The sequence below is a fragment of the Excalfactoria chinensis genome, chromosome 6, assembly GCF_039878825.1.
Source record: "Excalfactoria chinensis isolate bCotChi1 chromosome 6, bCotChi1.hap2, whole genome shotgun sequence".
NCBI lineage: Eukaryota > Metazoa > Chordata > Aves > Galliformes > Phasianidae > Excalfactoria > Excalfactoria chinensis.
This window is the reverse complement of record NC_092830.1, coordinates 37,142,669-37,157,758: the sequence shown is the minus strand read 5'-3', so window position 1 is coordinate 37,157,758 and position 15,090 is coordinate 37,142,669. Positions and strand designations below refer to the sequence as shown.

The 15,090-nt window shown below is 51.2% G+C and overlaps 2 protein-coding genes across 32 annotated transcripts in view; one reads left to right on the top strand and one right to left on the bottom strand.

The window, feature by feature from the left end:
* The window catches only part of JAKMIP3 (Janus kinase and microtubule interacting protein 3), a 50,076-nt gene extending 42,451 nt beyond the window's left edge, over window positions 1-7,625 (bottom strand). For 13 of the 31 annotated variants that reach the window (XM_072340506.1, XM_072340495.1, XM_072340517.1 and 10 more), the window contains exon 1: window positions 7,291-7,625. The gene's annotated coding sequence lies outside the window, so the exon portion shown is untranslated. The remainder of the gene's footprint in view (window positions 1-7,290) is intronic. The other 18 variants (XM_072340528.1, XM_072340519.1, XM_072340529.1 and 15 more) reach the window with 4 other exon arrangements.
* A 1,946-nt stretch (window positions 7,626-9,571) lies between these two features.
* Window positions 9,572-14,505, top strand: BNIP3 (BCL2 interacting protein 3). The gene is made up of 6 exons (XM_072340493.1): window positions 9,572-9,729; window positions 10,975-11,158; window positions 11,567-11,651; window positions 12,437-12,543; window positions 12,660-12,809; window positions 13,551-14,505. The coding sequence occupies exons 1-6, from the start codon at window positions 9,693-9,695 to the stop codon at window positions 13,600-13,602; spliced, it is 615 nt and encodes a 204-aa protein (XP_072196594.1). The 5' UTR covers window positions 9,572-9,692; the 3' UTR covers window positions 13,603-14,505.
* Window positions 14,506-15,090: the final 585 nt, after the last annotated feature.

Genomic DNA, 15,090 nt, shown 5'->3' with positions numbered 1-15,090 from the left:
CCCCATTTACATCAGTGCAAACGTTGGGGTCCTCTGGGCAAAAAAGTAATTATTGCTGTTACTGAGATAGAACGTTTTATGCTTCTGGTGCTGATCTCAGTGGTCAAATAAATACATAAACTGTAAATAATAATAATAATTCCTAGAGGGGTGTGCTGAGATATCCTGAGTCACCAGTGAGAGCTGTGAGAATGCCTGGGCTGTGCAGCAGACAGATCTGTGTGCTCCAGGATGTGCCTGGAGCTGAAAGTGCAGCACAGGAACTGCAACAACTGCGCTCAAAATGATGAAAACCAGAGCAGGAATCACTTCCAATGTGCTTAAATCACATCCCAGAGTTACCAAACCTGCTCCTATAGACAGCAACGTATAAAGAAATGATAAAAGATGCCAAGGAAAACACAAAGATGAGGCATTGAGCCCAAGGGCTGGCTGCGAGCAGTAGCAATGCAGCTCATAGTTTCCAGGGCAGGTTTTATCAGCAGCTGAATGACCTGGTCTCATTAGGAGCTGCCATTCAGTAGTGCCTTCAAACCCAGCTCCATAGATACGCCTGTTGTTTTAACAAACCCTTGCATTTCTCTCTGCCTGCCTTTCTGTCATTCGCTCACGATCTGCAGATCTCCATGTGCATCTATTTCTGTGCAGACACCCCTTCCCAGGAGGTACATCTGCTCCTGAGCCGACTAATGCTACCTGATATCCCTGTTTGTGGATTGACATAGAAATAGAAGGAAAAAGATTCACGTCTGTATGATATCATCAGTGTCAAATGCAGCTGTTGAGTGACTCATTTGTAAGTGATAATGATATTTCTTAGCAGGAGGAGCACCTATTTTCCTTCAGTTTCACAATGCTTATTCACAGTCCTGAGTTCATCAGTAACTTTTTTCCCCTCTCACATATTATTACTGCTCATAGAATTAAATACAACCGAGCATCCCTGATGGTGGGCAAGCAGAGCTGCCACGTTCAGACGGACAACTGAACCACTTCTGCTGTGGAGAGCTGCCTCTTGGTAACAAAGTAAAAGGGTGGTACAGAAAAGATGAGCACCTTGTGTATCCTTCTTCCGAACCTTCCATCCACACTGTGGGGCATCACTGGATCAACCCAAATAGGACCCTGGCCTTAGAGATGCTGCCCAGCAGTGAGGTACTGCACTGAACCAGCCCTTCCCTCATGGGACAGCCCCAGCATGTGCCAACTTCTCCTCTTGTTTTCATCCTTTACATCAGTGATACTTCCCATTTGCTTCTCCACTATGCTTTAGTTCACTTTGTGATAACCAGATCTCATCAGGCCAGACCCCCTACCAAACAAAGAGATCTGCAGCACTTCCCTGTTTATAAGAGCTGCCAATTCCAACCCAGCCACGATGTGCTGACTATCAGGTCAGCAGCTCTATGCCTGCTGTGTAACTGACAGCTAATGAGGGGCACCTGTGGGCAATCAGCCGCTGTGCTGACTGCTGCTAAGGCAGGATGCAGCCTGAGGATGGTTGGGCACAATGAGATCCCTGCAGTGAGTCAGCAGACTGCACAGCTTCATACCCATGGCCTTGTCTCCAACAGCGGTCTGAATGGTGGGAGCAGCGGCTGTGGGCATGGCTGAACTCAAACAGCACCGGGTCCTTTTCCTGTGTCTCCTCTGACTTTACCTTGGATGCAAAAAATGAGAAGCAAACTTCCCATCCAACACTAAAGCATTTCCCAGGAACCAGCGAGGCCGTCTGGCCTTACCTAGCACGCAAGGAGTTTCAATATCAGTAAATGATAACAATGCACTGTGAGCAACCATTTCATTTTGCTACCAACGTAAGCAGTAAGTAATGATAGAAGCACCAGTGAGCACCCCATAATCACCACGGGGACCTGCTGCTATGGGCCAAACACTCACTACTTGCTGCCTTGGGACTGGTTTGAAGTCCAGATATCACAGCATGCTGTCACTGCAGTCCTCCACAGAGACAAAGGCTGGGACTGAAAATCCCTGCCTGGCCCAGCACACAAACGTGGTGCTGCTGAGGATGCGTGGAGAGTTTCTTTCCTCTATGTAAGAAAATCTGAAGCTTTGCCTTTAAGGCAGAGAGAAAAATCTGTGCTTTGGGTGGTTCTATTACATTTCCAGTGCGCCTTCACATTTCTCAAGAGCTCGCTTTGCTGATATTTGTTTTCAGATGGAGTAAGAAAATATCACATACGAAAATGAGCCCTGAATCTATAAAAAGCCAACGTTATGGAAGCAGCCGTGCCAGATTTAGAAGGAGCGTAGAGAAGACATCTTATGAGCCATAAGAATAAAGAACTGGGTCAGTTCAGTGCTCCAGTTTATGTGAGCTCACATATAAAAACATGTCAGCCATTAATAGGCAGCTTTTATTCCTTATGACAGAATTGGATGAGAGGTTTTCTCTAATTGTACCATATCTGACTTGTGTTGGTGTTGCAGGAATACCGGGATCAGAGGAGCTTTGTGTGCCCGTTAGTTCCTGAGACACAGAAATAGATATTCCTATTTTATCACCTTCAGATAAGAGCAAAGAAAGGGAATGTTTCGTGTTAGCCAGCTTTCTCCATTTCAAGAACTCAGCCCCTTTTTGTGTCTCTGTCATCTGTCTGCCAACCTCCCCGAGTCTGTGGTCTCCGTGACATGAACAGATCAATCCTTTATAATACAGGAAATGTTACATTCACGGTTCCCATGCAATGTTCCATCTGCTTCTGATGGAGTTACCTTGAGATCTGACCGCATTAAACTCACTTTGCCCTGACTGAGTGCCATAAAGCCCATTTAGAAAGTGCTGTTCTGTCATGGTGCCATAAGCTTCCAGAAGTACACAAACAGAAGAAGAGAAAAGCCAGATGATTTTCCACATTAGCATCTCAAAAAGCCTTTCTAAAGGGAAAAATAACCATTATGGAATAATCACACTGTCATAAGGCTGTTTGGCCATGTTTAAACTGGATGATTATGATGTTCTGCACGTGGTACTGAAGATGCACCATCCATGGTTTGGACTGTGGGTCAGTCCTAGGGTGCTGCTGCCATGCATGGTAGTAAACATTGCTGTTGCTATAATAGGGGTGGGAATCCTGTTTGTGTATTAATCACACTGACATTGGTTTCTCTGCTATCTGTCATAATACCAGAAAAGTCCTGGCTTACGAGCCATCCTGAGGAGAAGGATTTGAGGGAATTGATTGATGAAAGATTCAACATGAGCCAGCAATGTGCTCTCACAGCCCAGAAGGCCAACTGTATCTTGGGCTGCATCCAGAGGAGTGCGACCAGCAGGGCGATGGAGCTGATTCTGCCTCTCTGCTCTTGTGAGACCCCACCTGGAGCACTGCGACCAGGTTTGGAGCATCCAACACAAGAAGGGATGGAGCTGTTGGAGCGGGTCCAGAGGAGGCCTACAAAGAGGATCAGAAGGCTGCAGCACCTCCACTACAAGGACAGGCTGAGAGAGCTCTTCAGCCCGGAGAAGGCAGCAGGCAGACCTTAGAGCGGCTTTCCAGTACCTGAAGGGGCCTACAGGAAAGCTGGGGATGGACTTTTCGTAAGGGCAGGTAGTGACAGGACAAGGGGAAATGGCTTTAAACTGGAAGAGGGTAGATTTATTAAACCAGGTATCAGGAAGAGATTCAGTACTGGGAGGTGGTGAGACACTGGCACAGGTTGCCCAGTGAGGCTGTGGATGCCCCTCCCTGGAAGCATTCAGGGCCAGGCTGGATGGGGCTGTGAGCACCCTGGGCTATGGGAGGTGTCCCTGCCTACAGCAGGGGCTGGATCTATATGATCTTTAGGGTCCCTTCCAACTCAAACCATTCTATAATTCTATGAAACTCATGCCTGCTGCTCGGGGTTAGGTAGAGATTGATGCATGACCTTAAATACCAGTATTGCTATAAATAGCAAAAGACTCTAATATGCATTAAGGAGAGGTGAAACTAATTGTATCTATAAGTACAGTTTGCAAGTGATAAGGGTAACGTTAACAACAAGAGAATCTCTGCCCTCCCTGTGTCTGCCACCCACTCTTCTCCCAGGAGATTTGGTGCCCTGTGCTGAGGGTGCTCCCTGTGGGCACAGCCCTCTGGCACACGTCACACACCCTGAGCCCAGAATCCTTCAGATGAAGCACTTCTGTATGTTTATATCTACATTCTGTATGCAGACTGCATTGCACTTTCAAACGCCCTGTTGATAAGGGAGCTAACATCAGCTCCAGCAGCAACAATAAAATACATGCACAGATTCTCTACCTACGATTGTCCTACCCAAACATCCAGTGCTCTTGTGGTGTCAGAGCTTTACTAACAGCTAGTGCAGGTGTGTGCATCTTCAGACATCTTCTTCTCTCTCTGGCACATCCCAGGTCTCCTGGAGTCAGTAAGATTTCTGACACTGACTCGGCAGCAGCAGAATCAGGCTCTTTGCATGCAATGTATTTGTAACTGGGTGCCACCAATACGGGATTTATTTCAGATTTACATCCCAGAAAGATGCAGCATGTGCCACCTGGGGTTGGTTAATGCTGCCCTTTACTGACAGTACGTGCCAGGGGACACATCGCTCTGCAGCTCAGGATGCGTGTGTCAAAACCGAGCAGTCCCCAAAGAGCATCACAGAACCAGAACACCCCGACTTGGATCATCGAGTCCAGCTCCCAGAAAAGCACTTTTGTTATCAGAACCCCAGGTTTGAATCAGTTCCATCTGTACCAGAAGTGCTGAAACAAAGGAGCCTGGGTTACCAGAGGCTGATGGCCTGAGCAGCACCTTGTGCTGCAGCCCTCTGCACAGCTGAGCTCTGCAATCAGCACCCGGCTCCTTGCAGGCAGTCAGCATGAGCAAAGCACAGCATGGGTTCTGGGTAGCATGGGGATGCCCAGGGCTCAAGGCATGGCTGCACCACACTAAGATGGAGCTGAGCCCCGGGGCCAACCAAAGGAGAAAGCAGGAGATGAGGCACTGTGCTTACCAGGACAGAAAATGCACCTTCTGTGTCTTAAACTGAATGCTTTTCACTGGAGCATGAAGATACATGAGGTTCCCAATCGCACTTGACCTTGCCAAGGTCAGATGACCACCTGGTAGAGCTGCCTGCAGAGCAGTGCAGCATGGTGCCCACTGCGCTTACAGCAAACCAATGCGTGTGCCTGGAGCTGAGCTGTGCCCAGCCTGGGAGTGATGCTGGTGGGATGATGGACATCCTCCCTCCTCAGGGTCACCTTTGCCAACAGTCCCTGACCTGAGCTCCTGGGATAGTGCGTAGTGGGCTGCTGTGGAGCTGAAGGAGTTTGATTAAAAGAACGATAAGGACATCATTCTCCCTTAGACTATTTTCTACTGAACTATATTGCATTCCTCAGATCTTTGGGATTCAGGTCTATCCGACTTCAGAGGAGCTGCCTGTCAGAGACAAAGGAAAACAGGGGATTACCTTCCCAGGTCAGGACCCTACAGAATTTGTGTGGTGTTCTACCACTGATAACAGCCAGCACTTAATGCTCCAGGGACAAGTAAGCTCCCCTTTTCCTCAGCATGAAGATCAGTGCTACTGGCTTGGTCTGGAGAAACAGATAGGATTAAAGGAATGATTTAATTTGGAAACCTGAAGCACAGCCTAAAATCCAGCTGCTTTCCCACCACTCGTGTAGGTGCTGCTGTCTCTGTCAGACCCCACAGCTGAGGCAGTGGGGTGGAACCCACCTGTGCCCCAATCCAGGAGCTCCATCAATCAATCTACATAAGGATTCAGAACCCGCTTTGCTTTATTGCTTCATTTAAACTGTTGTTGTGCACGAAGGGCTGCACTTGATAAGGTAACAGAAGAAATGTTCTAAAGAGAAAGCACTGTAAAGAAGATCATTATTTAAAGGCCTTTACTTATTCTAGAATGCCTTAGATTGGAAGGACATTAAAGGTCATCGAGTTCCAACCCAATGCCATGGCCTGGCTGCTCCCTACCAGCTCAGGCTGCCCCATCCAGCCTGGCCTTGGGCATCCCCAGGGCTGGGGCATCCTTAGCTTCCATGGGCAGTTCCAGCTCCTCAGCACCCTCTGAGTAAAGAATTTCTTCCTAACATCCAACCAAATCTCCCCTCTTTATTTGAAAGCCATTCTCTCCTCTCCCATCTCTATTAGACCACACAAAAGATGAGATACACGAGAGATACGAGTGGAAAAACAGCGACACAGAGTCATATTCTTTGGGTCAATTGACTGCAGCTGGAAACTCTGTAAAGATCTGTAAAGTAGGAGGTGTCAACAGCCACCACTTTCGGGATATGTAAGAGGAAATGCTCCGTAGGCACACAGGTCCCCAATCCATCCCAGAGGTATCCAGCAGCCCCTTCAAAACCAGCTGCCAGCTTTTCCATCAGGCCCTCATGGCAGGTGCAGCTTCCCCCAATCCAGGCACTCCTGCACCCCGCAGCCATTGAATTTACCTTTGGGCCCCATCCCCGCTACCAAAGGTTTCATTCCTGAGCGCCCTTCAGTGCCAGCTGTGTGCTGACCGGGAACAGTGGAGGGAAAAGAGGCACTGGGTTAAAACCACGGCAGGCCTGGCAGCAGGGAACCTCCTGCCTACACACTGCTGTGCTGCAGTGCATGCGCTCCTCTGGAGGTGCCACCATCTGAGAAACGGCACGCGAGAGCTGCTCTGACTGCAATGCATTCGCTCCATAATTTGTGCTTGCTTTAGTAAAGGCAGCGCTGAGTTACCTGAGAGGGACAGGGATTGCAGTGAGATGATGAGGCCGACAGCAGCAGGGGAGCAGGCAGCTGGACAGATCGAGTGCTTCTGCCGAGCAGCCCCCAAGGTATGCAGTGTGCGCAATACGGAGCAGGGAACAGGATGCATCCAAATCAACAGTTTAACGATCCCACGAGCCAGTTTCCCCCACGACAACCATCCATCACAGCCTTCATCGCCCTGAAGCACCGGAGATGTCCCTGCAGTCCCAGAGCCGGCTCTCAGCGGCTCCATCGCACACCGTGGGGTCGGCCGGGTCTGACAAACACCGCAGCCTGGAGCTGCAGCCCCGGAGCTGAACGCGGGGGGTTCCTCTGACACCCAAACCCGCAGAGCAGAGCAGCCTTAACCACAGCGGACAGAAAGTGGTTGGGAAGGGAGGGGAATAAACGGCACCGAGTGGAAAAATAGGGCGTTTGAAAACGGATTATACAAGGCCCGTCCGTAGCGCACGATTCAGACATAGCATACATATATCAAACCCGTCATGCACACTTACACGCGCGGACGCGCATAGGAACTGACCTTGCAGGCACGCTCCATCATGGTGCACGCTGCCCGCCTGCTCTACCTGAGGACACTGCCATTCCTCCGCACTCCGGGTTAAAACCTGCGGGCTGTTCCTAGCGGGCAGATTTAAAGGGATTTTTCACCATCAAACTGCGGAAGGCAAAACCCAACGATCCATCCCCGCCGCATAAGAGTATCTTTTCCATCTGTGTCCTCTTGAAACGCGGAATCAGACGAGAACCCGCTCATCGGTGCGTCCGGGGGAGCATTTGGAGGGCAGGGAAGGCAATAAGCGGCATCACCGGGCGCCGGGAGCCGCGCGATGTGCGCGCAGCGGAGCGGGGGCGGCTGCGGGCGGCGCGGGGCGGAGCGGCGCGGGGGGGACTCGGAGCGCGGCGCCGCCCGCAGCCATTGCGGTGCTGCTGCGCATCGCAGATCCCGGAGCCGGGAATGGCGTTTGGAGCTGAATCGCGGAGCTCGAGGATCGCATCCGGAACAGGACGGGGGCAGACGGAGCTTCTCTCCCAGCAAGGGTCGAATTGGCGTGAAGATCCGGAGCGTGCGAGGGACTGGGAGCAGCCGGCAGCCTGTGCCGCGTGCTGGGGGTGTGCAGGAGCCCATCGCTGTGCTGCGGAGCAAAGCGGGAACCACAGAACCATAGAAACAATACTGTTACAGCTGTTAAGGACCTGCAGAACGGCCGCCTGGTGCCACCCCCTGCAATGCACAGGGACACCCACAGCTCCATCAGTGCTCAGAGCCCATCCCCTGCCCCGGGCTGCCTGCAGGGACCACCCCCACCTTCCTGGGCAGCCCATGCAGTGCCTCACTGTAACGCACTTCTTCCTTACAGCCAGTCTGGACCCCTCCTCCTTTAGTTTAGACCCATTCCCCCTTGTCCTATCACTGTCCACCCTTGTAAACTGCCATTCCCTCTCCTGTTTGTACACTCCCTTGAAGTACTGGAAGGCCACACTGAGGTCTCCCTGCAGCCTTCTCCGAGCATATTGCTACACCCATTGCTCTGCCTTTATTTTTCCATTAAGAGCACCAAAGGCAGGGCAGACTCCGGCCCATGGTTGGCAGAATTAGTTTTCAAAGTCAGGGAACAGTTGGCACACAAAGGAATGGCAGCCTTTCCCAAAGCTTGGTCTTAAATGTCAGGATCTGATAAGAGAAGGGAGAATGGTGTTAAAGAGACAGGGCAGGTTTGGGTTGGATCTTAGGAGGAAGTTTTTCCCCCAGAGGGTGGTGACGCACTGGAACAGGTTGCCCAAGGAGGCTGTGGATGCCCCATCCCTGCAGGCATTCAAGGCCAGGCTGGATGTGGCTCTGGGCAGCCTGGGCTGGTGGTTGGTGACCCTGCACACAGCAGGGGGTTGGAGCTGGGTGAGCACTGTGGGCCTTTGCAACCCAGGTCATCCTATGGTTCCATGATGTACGACATGAATGATACCTTAACCCACCAACTTGAGATACTTTTTTTCTGATTGTAATTGAATTTAATATTAATTCAAAGCTCTCCTCTGCCCTGTTCGTTCTGCCGGTGTAGCACAGCAAACCAGAAAGGTGCAGAGGTTACATGTAGCTCCTGGTTGCGAAGCGGCTTTGCAACATTTTAACAGCTCTGCTCACTTTGTTTCTGCATGAAGTTGCTGGGCTTCCCCACGAGGCGGACAGAGCGCTCATCTCTGCCTCGCTCCGGGCGGAGCAGCGCGCTGTGAGGAGCCGAGCCCTTCAGAAGAAGAACGGCCCTCAACCCATGCAGCCTCACTGCTACGAGCCCATAACCGCGTCTGTGCATGCAGGTGGCAGCAGGAAGGGCGCTGCTCCAACCGCTCACACCTCGCCCTGTTGGTGAGTTAACCCAGCAGCCACCGTGCTCGTGTGCAACCATGGGGCCCTCAACCCACGCCGACACCACTTGGAGCAATTGCTCGATAGTTCTGCTCGGGTTGCCACGCCTCAGTCGCTGCTCGAGAAGAGAAGGAACTGATTCTCATTCAGGCTCTGAATTTGGGAGCTGCCAAGGCCGGTTACGATACCAGACCCCGCTGTTCTGCGATCGGAAGCGGTTCCGTCCAGCCCGGCCGCCCCGCACGGCGCCGCGTGGGACTCAGCGCAGCAGAGCGGAGCTTCCCGTCCTCCGCAGCTGCGCGGATCCGCTCCCAGCTCGGCGAACCTCGCGCAGCGCAGCGCCCACCCGCGGCCGGTGCGGCGCCGTCCGGGGGGCGAAGCGGGCGTGGAAACAACGCGACCCCCCCGGCGTCACGGCGGCGCTCCGCCTCCCCAGCGGCCCCATCGCGGAGGGCGGGGGAGCGGCGGCGCCCAATGGGAGCGGGGCGGCCGTGACGGCAGCGCGGAGCCGCTCCGAGTCCCGGCACTGCGCGTCTCCACGGTCGTAGCTCCGCGGCGCCATGTCGCGGCTCAGCCCGCAGGAGGAGAACCTGCAGGGTAAGGGCCGTGGGGAGGGACGGGCCGGGGGCGGTGGGGGTCGCACGAGGGGACGCGGACGGCTCCGGAGCCGATGGAAGCGCCTTGTCATGCCGGCAGCACGCGGGGCCGTTCCGTAGCGCTGGGCCGGCTCGGAGCGCAGCGGCGCGCCCTCGGACGGGCCCCGAGGACGGAACGGGCCGCGTAGGGCTGCGCGGCTCCGCGTTCCGTCAGAACGGGCCGTCCCGGGCTGTGCCCGGAGCTCTGCGCCCGCTGTGTCTGTCGGCACGGAGCGGTGCCGTTCGGCAGGCTGAGCCGTTGGGCTGCTCAGTGTTTGGCTTTTCATTGCTGTGCTTTCCAAAACGCCCTTCCCCATTGACTGACTATTTCCCTCAATCTCTGCCTTTGCTTCTCCCGCTCTGTGTGCCTTTACTGCTGTGCTGCCCCGAGCTGTGCCTCCAGCAGCAGCACCGCATCTCCGCTTCTCCTGCTTCGTGCCCTTCTGCTGCGCTCACCAAAACTCGGCAAGTTTTGCCGCACACGTTTTGCAGAACGCATCTGTCTGCCTGCGCTGTTATTAGCACGTGTAAACGTGTTGTATAGGCAGGTTCCACTGCCAGTCATAGAACTGAGCGTTAGCTGTGCTGTGAGCTGATCTATAAGCAACATTAGAGCTCTGTCCCGTCCCGTGTGTTGGTTACCATTAGCCCGGAGCTGCAGCTCGGAGCGCTCTTCAAAACAACAGCCACATGTGACCTGCACTAAGCACAGCGCAGGCAGCCCGCACGTGACGGGGGCATTGCTGCACGTCCTCTATTGCTCAACAGGAACGCCTGCAAACCATACAGAGAAAAGGCCACGGACGGCAGCTATGGGAGGCTGCGGCCTGAAATGCTTTCAGCAATCAGTAAACAAACTGGCACAGGAAGTCTTAGAGCTTGTTGTTGTGTTGGGTGGTTTTATTTTGGATGTTGCCTGTGTTGAGCAACACAAACGACGTGCAGCTCTGAGCTAAAATAAAAGCCTTGGTTTGCAGGAGGAGACACAATGTGCTTCCGGGCTCCTGCTCTGCTCCCTGGGACTGCAGCTCACACAAACAGCCCCGTGCTTTGGCACTGCGTGGTGCTCACTGGGTTACAGATGCTGGCACTTGAGCGTGTCCTCCTGCGGTGTCACGCTGGGGAGGATCAGCAGTCTCATGTTCTGCGTGCCTTTAGGCAGAGCAGCCAGCCTTATTCTGGTTGTGTTTTCCATTGTGCCCAACAGGTTCCTGGGTTGAACTTCACTTCAGCAGCAATGGAAATAGCAATGGAAACAGCGTGACAGCGGCCAGCCAAGAACAAGTACCAGCTTCTATCTCCATTCACAATGGTGACATGGAGAAAATACTGCTCGATGCTCAGCATGAGTCTGGAAGAAGCAGTTCCAGAGAAAGTTCCCATTGTGACAGGTAAACCAAATGCTTTACTGCAAGTAAAACAGACAGCAGGATGCAGAACCTCCCTGTCTCACCTGCCTTGTTTGAACTGAGCCCCAAAGGCATCACCTGCTGCCCAGGTTATTTAGGGAGCAGTGTGAGCCCAACAGCCCAGCCTCACTGCTTACCTTTGCCCTGCTGGAAGTCACCTTGGCACAGCACTCTGCAGGGCAGGTTGTTGGAGATCAGAGATGGAGTGGGTGAGGTGGCTGTGTTGTGTCACCCTGTGACAGATGGATCTCTTTGGTTACGGTCAGGGTGCTGCAGCTCTTCAGGGCAGCTGTGCATACAAGCTTTGCTCATTAGCTTTTAGTCATCCCAAAAATGGTGGCATAAAGGATTTATGGAGCTCCTTCTCCCTTGTTCTTCTCTTTCTTCAAGCCCTCCTCGTTCCCAGACACCTCTGGACAGCCACAGAGCTCTGGAAATAGAGAGCCACAGCAGTGGAGAAAAGAACAGCTTTCAGGTAAGAGTCTCATTTTGCTTTGGAGAACAAATTCTGTTCCTGTCGCTGTTTGACACCCAGCAGTAGGAAACCAGCAGCTTCACCTTCTGCATAAGGACTTCAGCAAAGAACTCTTAGGATAATGGCAGCAGAATCACTCAGAACAGCAGAACCTCTCAGCCTTCTCTTGTCCAGAACTGACAGCCCAGCTTTTACCAGCGTAGCTTTTATCAGTTCTCAACATGGCATAAAACATGCTTGGTCCCATGGCCCCTTCCTTCATCCCAAACTCGCTGTCTCCACGACTCTTTCAGGGATGTCTGAAAGAGCTTCCCACCTTGGGTTAATTCAATACTTTGAGATCAAATAATCTCAGGAAAACCATCAGAAATAGCTGCCTGGACAACATTATGGCATTGCTAAGCGTATGTGCAGCTGTTTCACTTCTATAACCAGATACTGCTCTTATTGCATGAGCTCTGCTTCATTCAGCGTGCATGTAAGCAACAGGAAATTGCATTCCCATGTAGCAAAGTGGCTGTTTTGTTTGGTTTCTGCTGCACAGACACGTGCACACAGAGCTGGGATCACCAACACCATCCCAAAAGTTGGGTAGCTTTTCTAAACTAAATAAGGTTCACTTGAATACACAATCCAGTGTATTGGCTGGATTAAGGTTCTGCAGGTGGGAGAAGCGAGCTGCAGGTCCAGCCTCATGTACAGCCTTGGCTGCAGAACAGACCTGCTGGAGGACTGCTTCCCACTGCTGACAGTTACATGTGTTTGATCACTGCTCTCTGTTTCAGTCTGAAGAGGACTTCCTTGAAAGGAGGAAAGAGGTAGAAAGGCTCCTGAAGAAAAACGCAGACTGGATATGGGATTGGTCCAGCAGGCCAGAGAACATCCCCCCAAAGTGAGTGCCCCCAGGGCTTCTGGGAGAGCTGCTGTAGAGAGCTCTGACAGCGGTTAAACCCACAGGTAGAAACGTGTACGTGAATGTTCTGACTGCATTTTCTTCCTCCAAATTAGGGAATTCCTTTTCAAGCACCCCAGGCGCACAGCCACGCTCAGCATGAGGAACACCAGCGTCATGAAGAAAGGGGGGATCTTCTCAGCGGAGTTCTTGAAGGTTTTCCTCCCATCTCTGCTTCTCTCCCACTTGCTCGCCATTGGACTGGGGTACGTTTATGCTTTTTTAGTGGCTTTTTTTCCTTTACATGTTTTCTCAGGTCAAACCCCGACTCCCCATTCCCTCTTTGTAATGAGCAATAAATGTGCTCTTCACCATGTAAGTACAGCAGTTGGTTGTTCAGGGTCTGCTATTTGCCTGTGGTTCTGCTCCTCTTACTAGTTGAGAATTCAAAAGAATTAAAGAGCAGTGAAATCAAGAGTGAAGTACGAGCTGTGCTGATACCAACATACTTCTCAGCTCTGTTGGAGTTATGAGCTTTAATCCCCAAAGGAAAACAAAACCACAGGGCAGCTGTAAAAGCAAAGCAAGGTGGGAAATGGTGACTGCAGAACACCAGACCCATGAAGATGGCAGTACAACCAATGGGTTACCAACACCGGATGAAAGAAAAAGTGTAATCAAAACGTTTGGTTTAAGGAAGGCCCCAAAGTGCTGCGCTGTTGTTGATGACCCCATGCTCATCTCTGACTCCTGCATTCCTGAAACTGAGCAGCTTACACAAGAATTACTCAGTCTGGGAAGTGTTTGTTAGAGAAGGGTATGCGTGAACTTCAAAGCAACCAAAGGCCGAGTGCTGCGCTGGGCACTCTGCTATAGCTGGTGCTGCTGCCCTGCCTGTAACTTATATAACTTGTAATCTGATAATGAAAAACACCTTCTTTCACAGGCTGTTCGTCCCTCCTGAGCTGAAACCAAATGCTCACTGACCTCATGTTCTTGATCCTCAGGGTTTACATTGGAAGGCGCCTCACCACCACAGCTTCAAGCAGTTCTTTCTGAAGGCAGCTGGCATAGTCGCAAAGCAAAGATTCACCTGGGAATACAGGAGGTGACCTGCAGGAACACCTATGCTAGCAACGACTGCGAGATCAGTGTGCACTCATTCTGCAGCTGCTGTGTTCCTAGCTTAGTAAGAATGGGAAAAGACACTAGAGCTAATATATGTAGTCTTCTGGAGCAGCACACAATGCGTCTGAATCATGCTCGAGCATCTGCTGCCTTGCTTTGCAGTGAAGTATCTCTGAAAACTCAGATCAAGTGGTGTTTTAAAAGCAAAAGCTTAGCTTTAGTTGAGTATCTCACTGAGTCACAGCTGCAATATTGAAATGCTGTTTCTTCATACTTCATAGATATGGATGTTCGTCACTGCTCTGCACTGGTGACGCTGAGGGATTAGCCCAGAACAACGTGTGGCCTTATATATCATAGGCAGGAATTCACAGTAAGCTCTCACCTCTCTCGAAGCTGTTTCCTTTTAGATGTTGCTCAGCTCTCTTTCACTTTGATGTGAGACGTGGGACGGTCACCTGGAAGGAATTGCTCTATTGGTGAAACTTCCATCCATTTTTACTACTTCAGCGTGTGATGTGCAACAGCCCAAAATGAGATCTGCACCTCAGTGCATAACGGTTCCTTCTGCAAAGGCGTTAATTTAACTTCCCAGCTAACTGGAGCTCCTCCTGCTGCATCCCACAGCTTGTTGCTTCTCAATCTTTTTACCTGTAAAATAAGTTCGCATCTTCTATTTGCCTCATCCGTGTATAAACTTAAGGTCTGATGGCTTGCTTGTTTGTACTAATGGAATGCCTTTTCATTCAGTAATTCTATCTTATTTAATGAGAAAAAAAATGGATGTTTGCCAAATGATGTTTTGTATATTTCAATAGAACAGTTCCTCACGGATTCAGTCTCCTCCTTTCTCTTTCTCTCATAATTGTTCGAAGTGGTTGAAGAAGCTTTGTTTTAAACAAGGCCTTTTCGTACTTAAATAGCACAACTGACAGCTCATCAAGAGGTTTACATAGAAAACAATTCAGTTGTTGATCCTTGAATCTGAATATGGGTAAGCTGTCTTTGGAAGGCACTTAATGAACAGAAACTCACTGAGCTTGCAGAGACATGCTACCGTCATCATTTAGAAACAAATGAGCTTTCTACTTTTTGTCCTTATTTAGCAGTACTGATTCCTGCTGTGCTGAATCCCTTGCAGGGCCGGAGCAGCACTGTCCTGTGGGCCCCAATCCAAGCAAGGCACGATTCATTTTCCATAGGCCCATCCTGCTGAGGCCCCTGGAAATCCCCACTTGCAGGCAGTTGATCAGGTATGTGCTGCTGGAGGAGCAGGCTCTGCTTGTTGGTTTACTGCATGTCTATCTGCAATGAAAACAACAGCACATCGTCAGTTTCTGGATAATAATTCTCATGAAATTGAGCTTTTTTTTTATAAGAAACCTGACTACGATCTGAGCTGAACCTCACAGTTCCTCC

Coding starts and splice junctions, on each gene's coding strand:
- BNIP3 (XM_072340493.1), top strand. CDS start 9,693: ATGTCGCGGCTCAGCCCGCAGGAGGAGAACCTGCAGG. Junction 11,159..11,566: donor GAAAGTTCCCATTGTGACAG/GTAAACCAAATG, acceptor TCTTTCTTCAAG/CCCTCCTCGTTCCCAGACAC. Junction 12,544..12,659: donor CCAGAGAACATCCCCCCAAA/GTGAGTGCCCCC, acceptor CCTCCAAATTAG/GGAATTCCTTTTCAAGCACC.